General features: G+C 45.9%; 1 protein-coding gene across 1 annotated transcript in view; it reads left to right on the top strand.

Annotated features, from left to right (window-relative positions):
* Positions 1 to 15,956, top strand: part of TMEM67 (transmembrane protein 67) — a 959,807-nt gene that overhangs the window by 35,791 nt on the left and 908,060 nt on the right. The window contains exon 2 of the mRNA XM_033932787.1: positions 6,020 to 6,376. Within this exon, the coding sequence (XP_033788678.1) occupies positions 6,175 to 6,376 (202 nt within the window). The 5' untranslated portion in view covers positions 6,020 to 6,174. The remainder of the gene's footprint in view (positions 1 to 6,019; positions 6,377 to 15,956) is intronic.

Raw genomic sequence — 15,956 nt, 5'->3', positions numbered from 1 at the left:
CAGTATTCTCCACTGGCTTCTTCGACCCCTCCACTGCCGGATCTCGAGGACACGATAGGGTCCTTTTCTCCATCGAGATCCTCGTCTTCATTGGATCAAGCGGCCTCGACGTCCTCGAGTCCCTCTTGAAGCCAGGCTTTGGCTGATCAGCTGTCTTTTTCCTCTTTCCTGCGTCAGATGGCAGCTGATTTGGACATTCAACTGGACACTGGGTACAAATTTTCGAGGGAGTATCTTGAGACCATACATCTCCCTCAACCTCCTGCTGAATCCCTCAAGCTTCCTCTTCATAAGCTGTTGGATCAAACCTTTGTCCGCTGTCTGGAAACTCCCTACTCCATTCCAGCTGTTCCGGGGAAATTGGATTCCAGATACCAGACGGTCCATCATAAGGGGTTTGACAATGCACAATTATCCCATCAATCCCTTCTGGTGGAGTCCTTGTTGAAGCGTTCTCATCCTTCTCATGTATATGCCACTGTCCCTCCGGGCAGGGAGGGCAAGACGATGGACAGATTTGGTCGTTGCATTTACCAGAACTCTATGATGACCTCCAGAGTCCTCAACTACAATTTTCATTTCATTACCTATTTTGAATTTTTTCTATCCATACTTCCCAAGTTCATGTCCTACTTGGATCCTCGGGCACATTTTGAATTCCAGGAAGTTCTGGCATCATTGTCCCAACTTCAGCTGCAACTACTTCAGTCCTCGTATGATGCCTTTGAGCTGTCTGCTCAGGCTACTGCTTGCTCAGTGGCCATGCGACGCCTGGTGTGGCTCAGGACCATCGACATGGACCCCAATCTACAGGATAGGCTGGCTAATGTCCCTTGTGCTGGTACTGACCTCTTCGATGAGTCCATAGAGGCAGCAACCAAGAAGCTTTCGGACCACGAGAAGTCTTTCCAATCTATTCTCCGCCCTAAGCCAAAGCCAGCTCCTCCTCGTCCTTCAAGCCCACCTCTGATTTACCAACTGCGTTTTCCACTGAAACAGGCTCCTACCATTCGTCAGCCTGTCAAGAGACAACATCTTCAGAAGCAACAGAAGCCTCAGCCACCTGCTGTACCCAAGGCTCCTCAGCCTTTTTGACTTTCTCCTCAAGAGCATAACTTCAGTCGTTCTGCCCTTTCCCGTTTTCCCCCCTATCGAAGGTCGTCTCCATCATTTTTACCACTGATGGATGACTATTACCACCGACCTCTGGGTCCTTTCCATCATAAAGGAGGGATACTCTCTTCAATTCCATCAGGTTCCTCCAGAACATCCTCCAAGAGAGTATCCTTCCTCCTCTGCCCAGACCGCCCTTCTTCTTCAAGAAGCTCAAGCTTTGCTGCAGCTTCGAGCTATCGAGCCAGTTCCTGTGGCTCAACAGAACAAGGGATTTTACTCCCGGTACTTCCTTGTTCCAAAGAAGATGGGCGATCTGCGTCCTATTTTGGATCTCAGGGTGCTCAACAAGTTTCTGGTCAGAGAAAAATTTTGCATGCTGACCCTGATTTCCCTGTATCCCCTCCTCGAGAAGAACGACTGGTTATGCTCTCTGGATCTTAAGGAGGCCTACACTCACATTCCCATCCATCCGGCCTCCCGTCAATACCTCAGATTTCGGGTGGGACATCTTCATTTTCAATACCGAGTGCTCCCTTTCGGCCTGGCCTCGTCACCCAGAGTCTTCACCAAGTGCCTGGTAGTGGTGGCCGCAGCGCTCAGGAATCATGGTCTTCAGGTGTTTCCCTACCTGGACGATTGGCTCATCAAGGATTCCATATCTCAGGGAGTCGTCCTGGTGACTCAGAGGACTATTTGGTTCCTGCAGAATCTGGGATTCGAGATCAGCTTTCCAAAATACCATCTTCAACCTTCTCAGACTCTTCCATTTATTGGAGCTGTTCTGGATACTATCCACCTCAGAGCGTTCCTCCCTCAGCAGCGTCTGGAAGCTCTTCTCCACCTTTGTCATTCTGTGTCCTCTTGCCCGTCCATCTCGGCAAGACACATGATGGTTCTTCTGGGCCACATGGCCTCTACAGTACACGTGACTCCTTTTGCCAGACTTCACCTCAGAATTCCTCAGTGGACCCTGGCTTCTCAATGGATGCAGGTTTCTGACCCTCTGTCTCGACACATCCAGGTCACTCCTGCTCTGACACAGTCTGTTCGTTGGTGGATGCTCTCTTCCAATCTATCCAGAGGCTTACTGTTTCACACGCCTCCCCCCCATCAGAAGGTTCTCACGACCGACTCTTCGACTTACGCTTGGGGGGCTCATCTGGATGGTCTCCGTACTCAAGGCTATTGGACCAGTACAGATCGCCAGTGCCACATCAATCTCCTGGAACTCAGGGCGATTTTCAATGCTCTCAATGCTTTTCAGCATCTGTTTCATGACCATGTAGTCCTCATTCGCACACGGACAACCAAGTCGCCATGTATTATGTCAACCAACAGGGAGGCAAGAGATCGGCCTCCCTCTAGAGGTCAGGAAGCTCTGAAAGTTTGGGATTGGGCAATTCGCCACAACACCTTCCTCAAAGCTGTCTACATTCAGGGGGTGGACAATGCCTTAGCGTCTTCTACAGCCTCATGAATGGACTCTCCATTCGAAGCCCCTTCATCACATTTTCTCTCTGTGGGGGAACGCCTCAGATAGACCTCTTTGCAGCCCCCCACAACTTCAAACTGCCTCAGTTCTGCTCCAGGATCTACACTTCTCATTGCCTCAAGGCAGATGCTTTTCTTCTGGACTGGACAAATCTCTTTCTATATGATTAACTAATTTAAATAACTCTTTACTATTTATATTGGATTTTCCTACTTTCTGAGCATAATATATGGTTTGTTTCTCCCTAATCAAGGTTTTATAATTCCTTATCTCTAATCTCCATTTTGATTTATCTTTCACCTTGCATGATCTTCTCCAAATTTTTTCCTTCTTTCTCACTAATCTTTTTAACTCTAGTAATTCATTGTCATACCATTTATTTGATGTTCTTTTTAAATACGTTTTGAGTGGTGCTATTTGATCTAATATTAATAATCGAGAATCATTCCAATCTGATAAAAAGTTCGTCTCTTGACCTGAGGTTGATAATAAATCATAATGGGCCCAAAATTCAACCTGATTAATTTGACCTCTACTAGAAATTGGCATGAGTTTCTTAAAACTTTTTTGATTTATCACTCCTAATGTATTTTCTTGCTAGTTAATTTTAAAATTACACATATAATGATCGGACCAAATAGATTCAATTCTGTCCAAATAGGGTGATGGAAACCTATCTTAGGATCAATTAATTCATTTGATGAAAAGGTCACCAAATCTAATTGGTGGCCTTTTATGTGAGTTTTTCCTAAACCAGATAAAGAAAATCCTAAGGAAGAAAGAAATTGAAAGAGGTACTTCACCTCTGAATTCTCCTTCTGGTCTTAATGTAAGTTTAAATCTCCAAGTATTAAATTATATGGACCAGCAATTGAATGAGATAAAGCGTTAAAGTTTTGAGAATCTGGGCCTCAGTGTATTATTTTCTATTATAAAGGTTATTTCTTATTTAATTTCTCACATATAGTATGTACTGGACTATATGTTATATTTTATTAACTTTAATACAGATATCTAAAGTAAAGCACTTAAAGTATTATCTTGGTAATACATGCAAATTGCCGCGCCAATATCTTTCTTGACTTTTGAGTAGAGAATGACATGGGAAAAAAATCTGTCCCCGTCACTGTACCGTCCCCGGCCCACCATCCTCTGCACCGCCCCGTCACCGCCATTCCCTTCACCGCCCCATCACCGTCACCGCCATCCCTTTCACCGCCCCGTCACCGCCACTGCCATCCCATTCACCGCCCCGTCACCGTCCCCGCAGCATCCATATAAACCTCAGTACTGTGAAACACCATGAAGACAGAAGAGAATCCTGCCACCACTACTACCTACTACTACTGCACTGAGAATCTGTTTCAGTGCCTCTGCCCTGTAGTAAAAACAGAACATAAAATAAATCAATTGACTTGTGTCCTCCCTTGCAATGACGTGTCCCCCATGTTCACCTATAGCTCGAATCAGGTCAATTGTGCACACTAAAAATGCAGGTGGATCTGGAACGTGAGCGCAGGCAGAGGCAGTGATACAAAAATAGCAGACACCCGACCGATTGCAGTGTTCCGCCATCTCCCTCCCTCCATCTTACCTTAGATGTAGAGTATGCCGGCTTTCTTTTTCGCCCAGCCGCACGTGCGGGTGCTCATTTGTTCAATATTCTCCTCTGATGCAACCGGAAACAGGAAGTTGTAAGAGAGGAGAAGATTGATCAACTCGAGCGGCTTTTTGAACACGTGTGGCTGGGCGAAAAAGAAAGCTGGCATACTCTACATCAGTGTTTTTCAACCTTTTTACACCCGTGAACCGGCAGAAATAAAAGAATTATTTTGTGGACCGGCAAACTACTAGGACTAAAATTTTAAAACCCTGTTTCCGCCCCATCTCCGCAAGCTCGGTCACCTCAGTAACTATAGAAAAATAGACAAATAAAGTGCAAAACATAGACAGCAGATATAACTTCTCAAAACTGACACATTTTGATCACTAAATTGAAAATAAAATCATTTTTCCTACCTTTGCTGTCTGGTGATTGATTTCATGAGTCTCTGGTTGCGTTTCCTTCTGTCTGTGTATCCTTTCTTTCATTTCTTTCTTTCTGCACTCAGGCCCAAGAATTGTCCCTTTCTATTCCCTCCCTCTTTCCTTCCTATGTCCTTAGTGTCCCCGGTGCCTCCTTCCCATGTCTTTAGTGCCCCCAGTGCCTCCTTCCCATGTCCTTAGTGCCCCTTCCTGTCTTTAGTGCCCCCAGTGCCTCCTCCCCATGTCTTTAGTGCCCCAGTGCCTCCTTCCCATGTCCTTAGTGCCCCTTCCTGTCTTTAGTGCCCCCAGTGCCTCCTCCCCAAGTCTTTAGTGCCCCTTCCTGTCTTTAGTGCCCCCAGTGCCTCCTCCCCATGTCTTTAGTGCCCCAGTGCTCCTTCCCATGTCCTTAGTGCCCCTTCCTGTCTTTAGTGCCCCCAGTGCCTCCTCCCCATGTCTTTAGTGCCCCTTCCTGTCTTTAGTGCCCCCAGTGCCTCCTCCCCATGTCTTTAGTGCCCCAGTGCCTCCTTCCCATGTCCTTAGTGCCCCTTCTTGTCTTTAGTGCCCCCAGTGCCTCCTCCCCATGTCTTTAGTGCCCCTTCCTGAATTTAGTGCCCCCAGTGCCTCCTTCCCATGTCTTTAGTGCCCCTAGTGCCTCCTTCCTATGTCCCTCTCACTGCCTTCTACACTTTGTCCCACCCCCACCCCCAAATCCTGCCTGCCTACCTTTCTCCCTCCCTAGCCAAAGCCAGCCTGCTGCCTCCCTGCCGCTCAAAAAAAAAAAAAAAAAGCCTCCTTCCTTTTCCCCTGCTCTTACTGCCATGCTCATGCTGCAGCTACTAAACCTGACAGGAAGTCTTTCTGACTCAATTCTGAGTCGGAGAGGAAGTTCTGGGCCAGCCAGGCAGCGATTGGCTGGCCCAGAACGTCCTCTCCAACGTCAGAATTGACGTCGGAAAGACTTCCTGTCGGCTTTAGTAGCTGCAGCATGAGCATGGCGGTAAGAGCAGGGGAAAAGGAAGGAGGCTTTTTTTCGCGCGGACCAGCAGAAATTCAACCGGCGGTAAGGAGGAGGGAGGGAGATGGCGGGGACTGCGCGATCCTTGATTGCCTCACTGCGGGGACAAGTCCATTCACCGCTCCACGGGGCGGTGAATGGCCTTGTCCCCGTCCCGCAGAGGCCACTATTTTTTCTTCCCCTTTTCGGCGGGCTACCTGCGGCTAAACGCGGCTAGCTGCGGGTAACCCGCCACCGTGTCATTCTCTACTTTTGAGCAAATTAGAGCCCTACTTTTGAATCCAACTCAGGTAATTTTATTAGCATAAGAACATATTGCTAGCTAAAGATTACATAATAGTGATGATAATAGTTTACTCCACTCTCTCTAGGCAGCTTCTGAATGGGTTTTGAGCTTCTGTCCATTATCACAATAAAAGGGGTCGAGTTGTCAGCACTCTCCTGTCCATAAGAAGACCGAAGAGGAATTCTCTAAGCAGCAGAACAGCATTGTGGGAGTATCTGCTTTAACCTTTATATTGGTGTCATGGCTACAGAGAAGCCCTGGGCCTTTCTTCCTGCTCCCTTCTTCCTCTTCATTTTGCTGTTGCTTGGAGCCAGCAACTCTCAGGCACAGAGCTACTCCTTTCCTTTACTGCAGCCAGCGAGCTGTGGCAGCCAGCAGTATTTCCACATCTCTAACCTGTCATGCGTCCTTTGTGGTGCTGAGCAACGGCGCAGCCTGAGCGGTAAGGTTCAGCTGGAGGGACTCTAGCACGACAAAGTTTTAGGATTGTGTGTATGTGTGTGCATGTAATGATTAACATACAAATTCTACAGCAGCTCTGGCATAGTTATATTTGTGTGTGTGTGCGTGCGTGCATTTGTCAAAAAGCCTTAAGAAACCAAGTTTTATTTGTACAAAATTAAATCCAATTAAAAAAGTTATCACTTTAGGTAACTAATACTAGAAAGCATAAATCTGAAGGAAAAGGAGGGAGAGGGAAATGGGTAAGTTGAGCAGCAAAAGACCACAGGCAGGGTGATTTTATGGTTCATAATGGTTTAAAAAGAATGTAAAATGATATATCTTCCTTATGCACATGGTAATCTAATTTGAACTTCAAAAAGTTTTATATTCTCTAATAATTTTACTGTTTTTTTTTGAGCATGCTGATGGAGATCTTACCTTGATCTTTGTTGCTTCTGATTTTATGTCTGGGGGAATTGATTCTTGTCTTTGCCTTCTGGCCTATTGTACCAATGCAGAATCTTTTTCACATTTTCTGCACTGAATAATGTCACTTTCAGTGAGTCATTCTCCGAGATGACTAGTGTTAGTTCAGTTCTTTCTTTTGATATGAGGGACCACTGAAAAGTTCTTAGCCCTACCAACAAAGTTGGAACAGTCTCCATTAGAAGTCTGCACGGGAACGGGGATTGCGGGAATCCCACAGATCCTGTAAGACTCCTGCAGGGATCCCCCACAATCTCAAAAGACTCCCATGGGGATCCCTCCCAGGCTCAAGTGGCTCCCGCGGGGATGAAACCAAGGTTTCCGAGGCCTGGAAAGAGAATTAGTAGAAGATAGGCAAAAGCAGAAACTGGGACCAAGATGATGGAAAAACAAAATGTCCCACCAGCTACAGCAATGGAGATGTTCATTTTGAGGGGAGGCTAAGCTCAAAGTGGGAGGCCCAGCCCCTTCTCAGGTTATGCCACCAATTGTGTTTAGTACCAAATGAAATACTTGGTGAGTTTGTTTTGGAGTTTCTAGTTCAATTTTGGCACATTTTTCTTATGCAACCATGTCCTGAAAAGTGCCTCTCTCAATTCTGCTTTAAATGATTTTGATGCTGTATTTTTGATTCTTTTCTTATTGCTGCATTAAAAAACATTTGTGGATCTTGGAAGGACCTCTCACAAGTTACCTATGCCAGATGGTGGAACCAGATTTGTTTGCTCTTCAGATATGAGCTTTATATTGCCAAAAAATCAAACTTTTATTTATTTTAACAAGAAATGGTTGACCCTACCGTCACATGATCTAATGTCTATTCTAATTCTTTCCCATGTTCATAAATCATTTTCACAAATAGATTATGTTTTTGTGTCAGATAAATTAGTACATCAAGTCACAAAATCTGCAATAGATCCAATTATTTTGTCAGATCATGATGGAGTTTGGATTGATTTTAAAATGGTTTAACAAGATTTTAGTAGGTCTGTTTAGAGATTCAATAATACATTGCTTGCAAATGCAAACTTTATTGAAGAATTTCAATTAAAAATGAATGAATATTTTCAAATGAATGCCTCAGAGGAAATCTCTTTAGAAACACTATGGGATGTTTTCAAAGTTGCCATGAAAGGGCAAATTATCTCATATTTGGCACATGTAAGGAAAAAAATTAAATTGGAATTCTCTAATTTGGAACAAAATATTAAGGATTTAGAATTACAATTGGCTACAAAATGGGAACAAAATATTTTACAGGCCCTCTTAAAAGCTAAATACAAATACAATGAGATGTCCTTTCAAATGGCTAGGAAAGAGTTGTTTTCTCAGCAGGCTCTGTATTATGGAAACTTGAATAAAGCGGGAAGAATACTAGCTAATTATCTTAAAGCAAAAAAAAAAAGAAAAGTAAAAATTGTGGCTATTACAGATGAGAATGGGGTAACTCAATCCCAAACTGGAAATATCTTAAAACAATTTTTGAAGTACTATAAAGCTTTATATTCTTCTGAGCTTTGTTCAAATAAAGAACTTGATGGGTTAGAATTTTTAAAATTAATTAAGGGACCTAAAATTCCCGAGCATATAAAGGGATCTCTGGAAATGCCTGTTTCACTGAAAGAACTACAAACAGCGTTGAAGACCGTTAGAGTTGGATCCGCTCCAGATGGTAATGGTTTCACTGTAGAGTTTTACAAGTCATTTCAAAATACCCTATTACCTCATCTATTAAATTTATATCAGGCTCAACTGACTAAAGGTTGTGTTACAGCAGTGGTCTCAAAACTCAAATCCTTTGCAGGGCCACATTTTGGATTTGTACGTACTTGGAGGGCCGCAGGTTAAACTCTTTATAGTTTATAACAGTGTTCTTCAACCTTTTTACACCCGTGGACCGGCAGAAAAAAAATAATTATTTTGTGGACCGGCAAACTACTAGGACTAAAATTAAAAAACCCCGTTTCCGCCCCATCTCCGTGAGTCGGTCCTCACAAATCATCTGATCCCATCCACACAAGCCTCAGTTATGATTTTATATTGAATGTATTTTATTAAAGTATAAAAAGAAACAATATTCTGTACAATTGTCATTTTATAAATACAAATAATTCAGAGCAGGATCAACAAAACCCCTGTCTCCCCTCCCTTTCACATATATCCCCTCTACTATCAAGAAAACTGAACAAGCCAAATTATTACAGAATGCTACACAGAAATATCATGCTAACAGAATACTGCAGTCACACATGACAGGAATAGTTTTAGGGGAGTGCAACTAGGGCAACTGCCCCCTGGTCAGAGAGCGCCCTAAGCCAGCTGGAAGCTAAAGAAGCACTGCCTGGGCTTTGCAGTCCCCAGTTATGTCTAACACCAGCTCTAGCAGGATATATATTTCAAATCTGATATATTCTTATCACAAAATAGAAATAAAATTATTTTTTTCTACCTTTTGTCGTCTCTGGTTTCTGCTTTCAATCTTCTTTTCATTCTCTTCCTTCCAGCGTCTGCCTTCTCTGTCTCTTCAATCCAGCATCTGCCCCTTCCATCCACTGTCTGTCCTCTCCCCCTTCCATATGGTATCTGTCTTCTTTCTATGCCCCTCTCCCCTTTCCATCCAGCTTGTGCCCCCTCTCTCCTTTTTACATGATTCATTCCAGCTTCACTGCTCTCTTCATTTTTATCTCTCCTACACCAAATCTATCATCGTTGTCCCTCTCTGCTTATTTTTCTGCTGACCCCTTCCTATCATCAATCTCTCTACTTTCTCATGCCTGTGTCTCCCCTTCCCCTCCTCTAATCTCTCTGCCAGCTGTTTCCTTCCTTTTTTCATTCTCCCTTCCCTCCTCCTCCTGTCCAGCAGTAATTCTCTTCCCTCCCAGCAGCATCTCTCCTTCTCCCGCTCCAGTAGCAGCTGCCCCTTTTTTCCTTGCCCAGTAGCTTCCCAGATTCCTTTCCCTCCTCCCCTCCCAGCAGCATCTCTCCTTCTCCCTCTCCAGTAGCAGCTGTCCCTTTTTTCCCTTGCCCAGCAGCTTCCCAGATTCATTTCCCTCCTCTCCTCCCAGCAGCATCTCTCCTTCTCCCTCTCCAGTAGCAGCTGTCCCTTTTTTTCCTTGCCCAGCAGCTTCCCAGATTCATTTCCCTCCTCTCCTCCCAGCAGCATCTCTCCTTCTCCCTCTCCAGTAGAAGCTGTCCCTTTTTTCCCCTGCCCAGCAGCTTCCCAGACTCTGATAGTGGTTTTCCCCTCCCAGCAGCTCTTCTTACTTCCCAGCGCAGCGATTCACGAAGGCAGCCTCGGGTCCTTTGTTGGGTCACGCTGCCTCTTAGGAAAGAGGAAGTTGCATCATCAGAGGCAGCCGCGACTCAGCAAAAGCCCCGAGGCTGCCTTCGTGAATCGCTGCGCTGAGAAGTAAAGGAGAGCTGCAGAGAGGGGAGAAAGCCACTGTCGGAGGCTCCCCAAGATCTCTCCGGCCCAGCGCACGCTTCAGATGTTGATCTTGCCGGCCCTGCGCGGACCGGCAGGAAGTTGAATTAAGTCAATCTTGCCGGCCCTGTGCGGACCGGCAAAAATTTCCTGCGGACCGTTACCAGTCCGCAGACCGGCGGTTGAAGAACTGTGGTTTATAAATCTTCCCCCCCCCCGGAAGCACTGCATATACCCCCCTTCTTTGCAGCATCCTCCAGCCTCTCCCCTGGCCTCCCAGTCTTAGTTTCAGCTAATTACCACAGCCTGCAGAGAGGATCACAGTGCTGTAGCGTCCCTTGCAGGCTGCTATCGGCCTCCGCAGCTTGTTCCCTCTGCCGCGGACCCGCCCCCCCTGACGTCAGGGGCGGGATCGCAGCAGAGGGAACATGTTGCTGAGGACAACGGCAGCCTGCAAGGATCGCTACAGCACCAGCAATCCTCTCTGCAGGGTGTGGTAATTATCTGAAGGTAAGAGTGGGAGGCTAGGGGGGGAAGCCGAAGGATGGCGTAAAGAGCGGGCAGCACTAGTACAGACAGCACTAGTACAAACCACGGGCCGCACAATAGTACCTGGCGAGCCGCATGTGGCCCCGAGGCTGCGAGTTTGAGACCACTGTGTTACAGGTACTATGGCAGAATCTTTAACAATTGTTTTGCCGAAGCCAAATAAAGATCCTACGTTGGTCTCAAATTACAGGCCTATTTCTTTGATCAATGTAGATGGAAAACTATTGGTTAAGTTATTGGCTTTACGCTTGGCCAAGACTCTCCCTTATATTATTGGTATGCACCAAACAGGGTTTGTTGCTCAAAGACATTCTTCAAACAACACCAGACTGGCTTTTCACATGTTAAATTTAACAAAAGCCATGGATGATCCGGCCTTCTCTGTATCCTTGGATGCAGAAAAGGCCTTTGATTGTGTGGATTGGACCTTTATGTATCAAGCAATGGACTGGTTTGGTATTGGTTTCTGGATTTATACAAATGATTCAAACCTTGTACAGTTCCCCTTCTGCTAGATTGTATATTAATAATAATTTTTATGAACGTTTTTGTCTGGAGAGGGGGTTAGACAAGGGTGTCCATTATCTCCTTTGTTGTTTGATATTGTACTGGAACTCTTGCTATTGGCTATTCAAAAAAAAAAAAAAGGAGATTCAGGGTATTCCTTATACAGGTCGGGAATATAAAGTCTCTGCGTATGCAGATGATATTTTGCTTCATTTGAGGAATCCTGAAACTACCATTCCACATTTACTGGATTTGATAGATAAATTTTGGAAATTTTCAGGATATAAAATAAATTGGAGTAAATCAGAGGTTCTTCCGTTTAATGTACATTGTCCAAAAGGATTATTTGATTGATTCCCCTTTCTTTGGAAGGAAGAGGGTATAAAATACCTAGGTATTTGGATTCATAAAACTCTGGAAGAGACGATCAAAGTAAATGAAAAATCTTTATTTTTGCTATCATAGAGACGTGGCTCAGTGAATCCATTGGATGGTATGTAAACATACCAGGATATAATCTTTTTAGGAAGGACAGAAATGGTCAAAAAGGTGGAGGAGTAGCCTCTATGTAAAGATCGATATCCAAGCAACCGAAATACAAGGGATCTGGGGAGAGGAAGAAGCAATATGGATCGCTCTGAAAAGAGAAGATGGAACTTCTATCTACGTGGGTGTAGTCTACAGACCTTCGACTCAATCGCAACAAATTGATAAGATTTTGATTGTGGATATCCAAAAGTTTGGAAGGAAAAAGGAGGTGCTACTGTTGGGAGATTCCAACCTGCTGGATGCAGACTGGAATGTTCTATCTGAGGAACTAGAAAGAAGTAGGGAGATTGTGGATGCCTTTCAAGAGGCTCTGCTCAGACAAATGGTGACGGAACCCACGAGGGAAAAAGCAATATTGGATCTGGTCCTCACAAATGGAGAGAGTATCTCTAATGTTCGAGTGGTTGCTCACCTGGGAAGTAGCGATCATCAAACGGTTTGGTTTGATATAATGGCTAAAGTGGAGAGCGGCCGCATGATACTTAAAGTCCTAGATTTCAAACGTACGGACTTTAATGAAATGGGAGAGTACCTGAAGAAAGAGCTGTTAGGATGGGAGGACATAAGAGAAGTGGAAAGACAGTGGTCTAAGCTGAAAGGAGCGATAAAAATGGCTACGGACCTTTATGTGAAGAAAATAAATAAAAACAAGAGAAAAAGGAAACCGATATGGTTCTCCAAACTAGTTGCAGAAAAAATAAAGACGAAAGAGTTGGCGTTTGTGAAATATAAATAAAAACAAGAAGAATGCAGAAAGAAGCCAAGAGAGAGATACGTCTGGCAAAAGCGCAGGCGGATGAACAAATGGCTAAAAATGTAAAAAAGGGAGACAAAAATTTTTTCAGATATATTAGTGAAAGGAGGAAGATGAAAAATAGAATTGCTAAACTAAAATATGCTGGGAACCGATATGTGGAGAGTGATGAGGAGAAAGCAAATGTGCTAAACAAATACTTCTGTTCTGTATTCACAGAAGAAAATCCTGGAGAAGGACTGAGATTGTGTGGCAAAGTTACACGAGAAAATGGAGTTGATTCTGCGCTGTTCAGAGGAGAGTGTTTATGAGCAACTTGAAAAACTGAAGGTTGGCAAAGCGATGGGACCAGATGTAATTTACTTGGATTTCAGCAAAACCTTTGATACAGTTCCTCATAGGAGGCTGTTGAACAAACTTGAAGGGCTGAAGTTAGGACCCAAAGTGGTGAACTGGGTCAGAAACTGGCTGTCGGACAGACGTCAGAGGGTGGTGGCTAATGGAAGTCACTCGGAGGAAGGAAAGGTGAGTAGTGGAATCCCTCAGGGTTCGGTGCTGGGGCCAATCCTGTTCAATATGTTTGTGAGTGACATTGCTGAAGAGTTAGAAGGAAAAGTGTGCCTTTTTGCAGATGATACCAAGATTTGTAACAGAGTAGACACCGAAGAGGGAATGGAAAATATGAAAAAGAATCTGCAAAAGTTAGAGGAATGCTCTAACGCCTGGCAACTAAAATTCAATGTAAAGAAATGCATAGTAATGCATTTGGGGATTAATAATCGGAAGGAATTGTATATGCTGGGAAGTGAAAAGCTGATATGCACGGACGAGGAGAGGGACCTTGGGGTGATAATGTCCGAAGATCTAAAAGCAAAAAAAAAACCAGTGTGACAAGGTGGTGGCTGCTGCCAGAAGGATGCTGGGCTGTATAAAGAGAGGCGTAGCCAGTAGAAGGAAGAAGGTATTGATGCCCCTGTACAGGTCATTGGTGAGGCCCCACTTGGAGTATTGTGTTCAGTTTTGGAGACCGTATCTGGTGAGGACTTAAAACGGTCCAGAGGAGGGCGATGAAAATGATAGGAGGCTTGTGCCAGAAGACGTATGAGGAGAGACTGGAAGCCCTGAATATGTATACCCTAGAGCAGCGATGGCGAACCTATGGCACGCGTGCCAACTGTGGCACGCGAAGGCCTTGCAGCTGGCACGTGCAGGGCCGCCATCAGGGCAGTACTACCAGGGGGTGCACAGGAGAGAGAGCTGAACGGGGACGATGGGGGACCCGTGGGGTTAAATATAACTCGAGCCACGAGGCTCGTCTTCTACTCCGACTGCCCTGCCGCTCACATAGCCGATCGGAAATCTTCCCCGACGTCAGCGCTGACGTCGGAGGGAGGGCTTAAGCAAAGCCCGCCCTCCGAAGTCAGCGCTGAAGTCGGGGAAGATTTCCGATCGGCTATGTGTGCGCGGTGGGACAGGCAGGAAGTAGAAGACAAGCCTACGCGGCTCGAACTACATTTTGCTGAGAAAGTTGCTAAGATGGGCTGGGAGACAAACGGGGAACACAAAAGGGGGAGGGAGTGCGTTTTGGACACAAGGCATGAACTTGGGAGAAAGGAAGGGAGGGAAAGAGATGCTGAGGTGGGGGAGGGAATGGGTTTTTGGACACAGAAAGCATGAACTTGGGAGAGAGGAAAGGAGGGAAAGAGATGCTGAGGTGGGGGAGGGAATGGGTTTTTGCACACAGAAGGCATGGACTTGGGAGAGAGGAAGGGAGGGAAAGAGATGCTGAGGTGGGGGGGGGAATGGGTTTTTGGACACAGAAGGCATGAACTTGGGAGAGAGGAAGGGAGGGAAAGAGATGCTGAGGTGGGAAATGGAATGGGTTTTTGCACACAGAAGGCATGGACTTGGGAGAGAGGAAGGGAGGGAAAGAGATGCTGAGGTGGGAAATGGAATGGGTTTTTGCACACAGAAGGCATGGACTTGGGAGAGAGGAAGGGAGGGAAAGAGATGCTGAGGTGGGGGAGGGAATGGGTTTTTGGACACAGAAAGCATGAACTTGGGAGAGAGGAAAGGAGGGAAAGAGATGCTGAGGTGGGGGAGGGAATGGGTTTTTGCACACAGAAGGCATGGACTTGGGAGATAGGAAGGGAGGGAAAGAGATGCTGAGGTGGCGGAGGGAATGGGTTTTTGGACACAGAAAGCATGAACTTGGGAGAGAGGAAAGGAGGGAAAGAGATGCTGAGGAGGGGGAGGGAATGGGTTTTTGCACACAGAAGGCATGGACTTGGGAGAGAGGAAGGGAGGGAAAGAGATGCTGAGGTGGGGGAGGGAATGGGTTTTTGGACACAGAAGGCATGAACTTGGGAGAGAGGAAGGGAGGGAAAGAGATGCTGAGGTGGGAAATGGAATGGGTTTTTGCACACAGAAGGCATGGACTTGGGAGAGAGGAAGGGAGGGAAAGAGATGCTGAGGTATGGGAGGGAATGGGTTTTTGGACACAGAAAGCATGAACTTAGGAGAGAGGAAGGGAGGGAAAGAGATGCTGAGGTGGGGGAGGGAATGGGTTTTTGGACACAGAAGGCATGGACTTGGGAGAGAGGAAAGGAGGGAAAGAGATGCTGAGGTGGGGGAGGGAATGGGTTTTTGGACACAGAAAGCATGAACTTGGGAGAGAGGAAAGGAGGGAAAGAGATGCTGAGGTGGGGGAGGGAATGGGTTTTTGCACACAGAAGGCATGGACTTGGGAGAGAGGAAGGGAGGGAAAGAGATGCTGAGGTGGGGGAGGGAATGGGTTTTTGGACACAGAAGGCATGAACTTGGGAGAGAGGAAAGGAGGGAAAGAGATGCTGAGGTGTGGGAGGGAATTGGTTTTTGGACACAGAAAGCATGAACTTGGGAGAGAGGAAGGGAGGGAAAGAGATGCTGAGGTGGGGGAGGGAATGGATTTTTGGACACAGAAGGCATGGACTTGGGAGAGAGGAAGGGAGGGAAATAGATGCTGAGTTGGGGGAGGGAATGGGTTTTTGGACACAAGGCATGGACTTGGGAGAGAGGAAGGGAGGGAAATAGATGCTGAGGTGAAGGAGGGAATGTGTTTTTGCACACAGAAGGCATGGACTTGGGAGAGAGGAAGGGAGGGAAAGAGATGCTGAGGTGGGGGAGGGAATGGGTTTTTGGACACAAGGCATGGACTTGGGAGAGAGGAAGGGAGGGAAATAGATGCTGAGGTGGGGGAGGGAATGTGTTTTTGGACACAGAAGGCATGGACTTGGGAGAGAGGAAGGGAGGGAAAGAGATGCTGAGGTG

Source organism: Geotrypetes seraphini, chromosome 2, assembly GCF_902459505.1.
Source record: "Geotrypetes seraphini chromosome 2, aGeoSer1.1, whole genome shotgun sequence".
Classification (NCBI taxonomy): Eukaryota; Metazoa; Chordata; class Amphibia; order Gymnophiona; family Dermophiidae; genus Geotrypetes; species Geotrypetes seraphini.
Note: the sequence above shows the minus strand (reverse complement) of the source record. Positions and strands in the feature narration are given on the sequence as shown.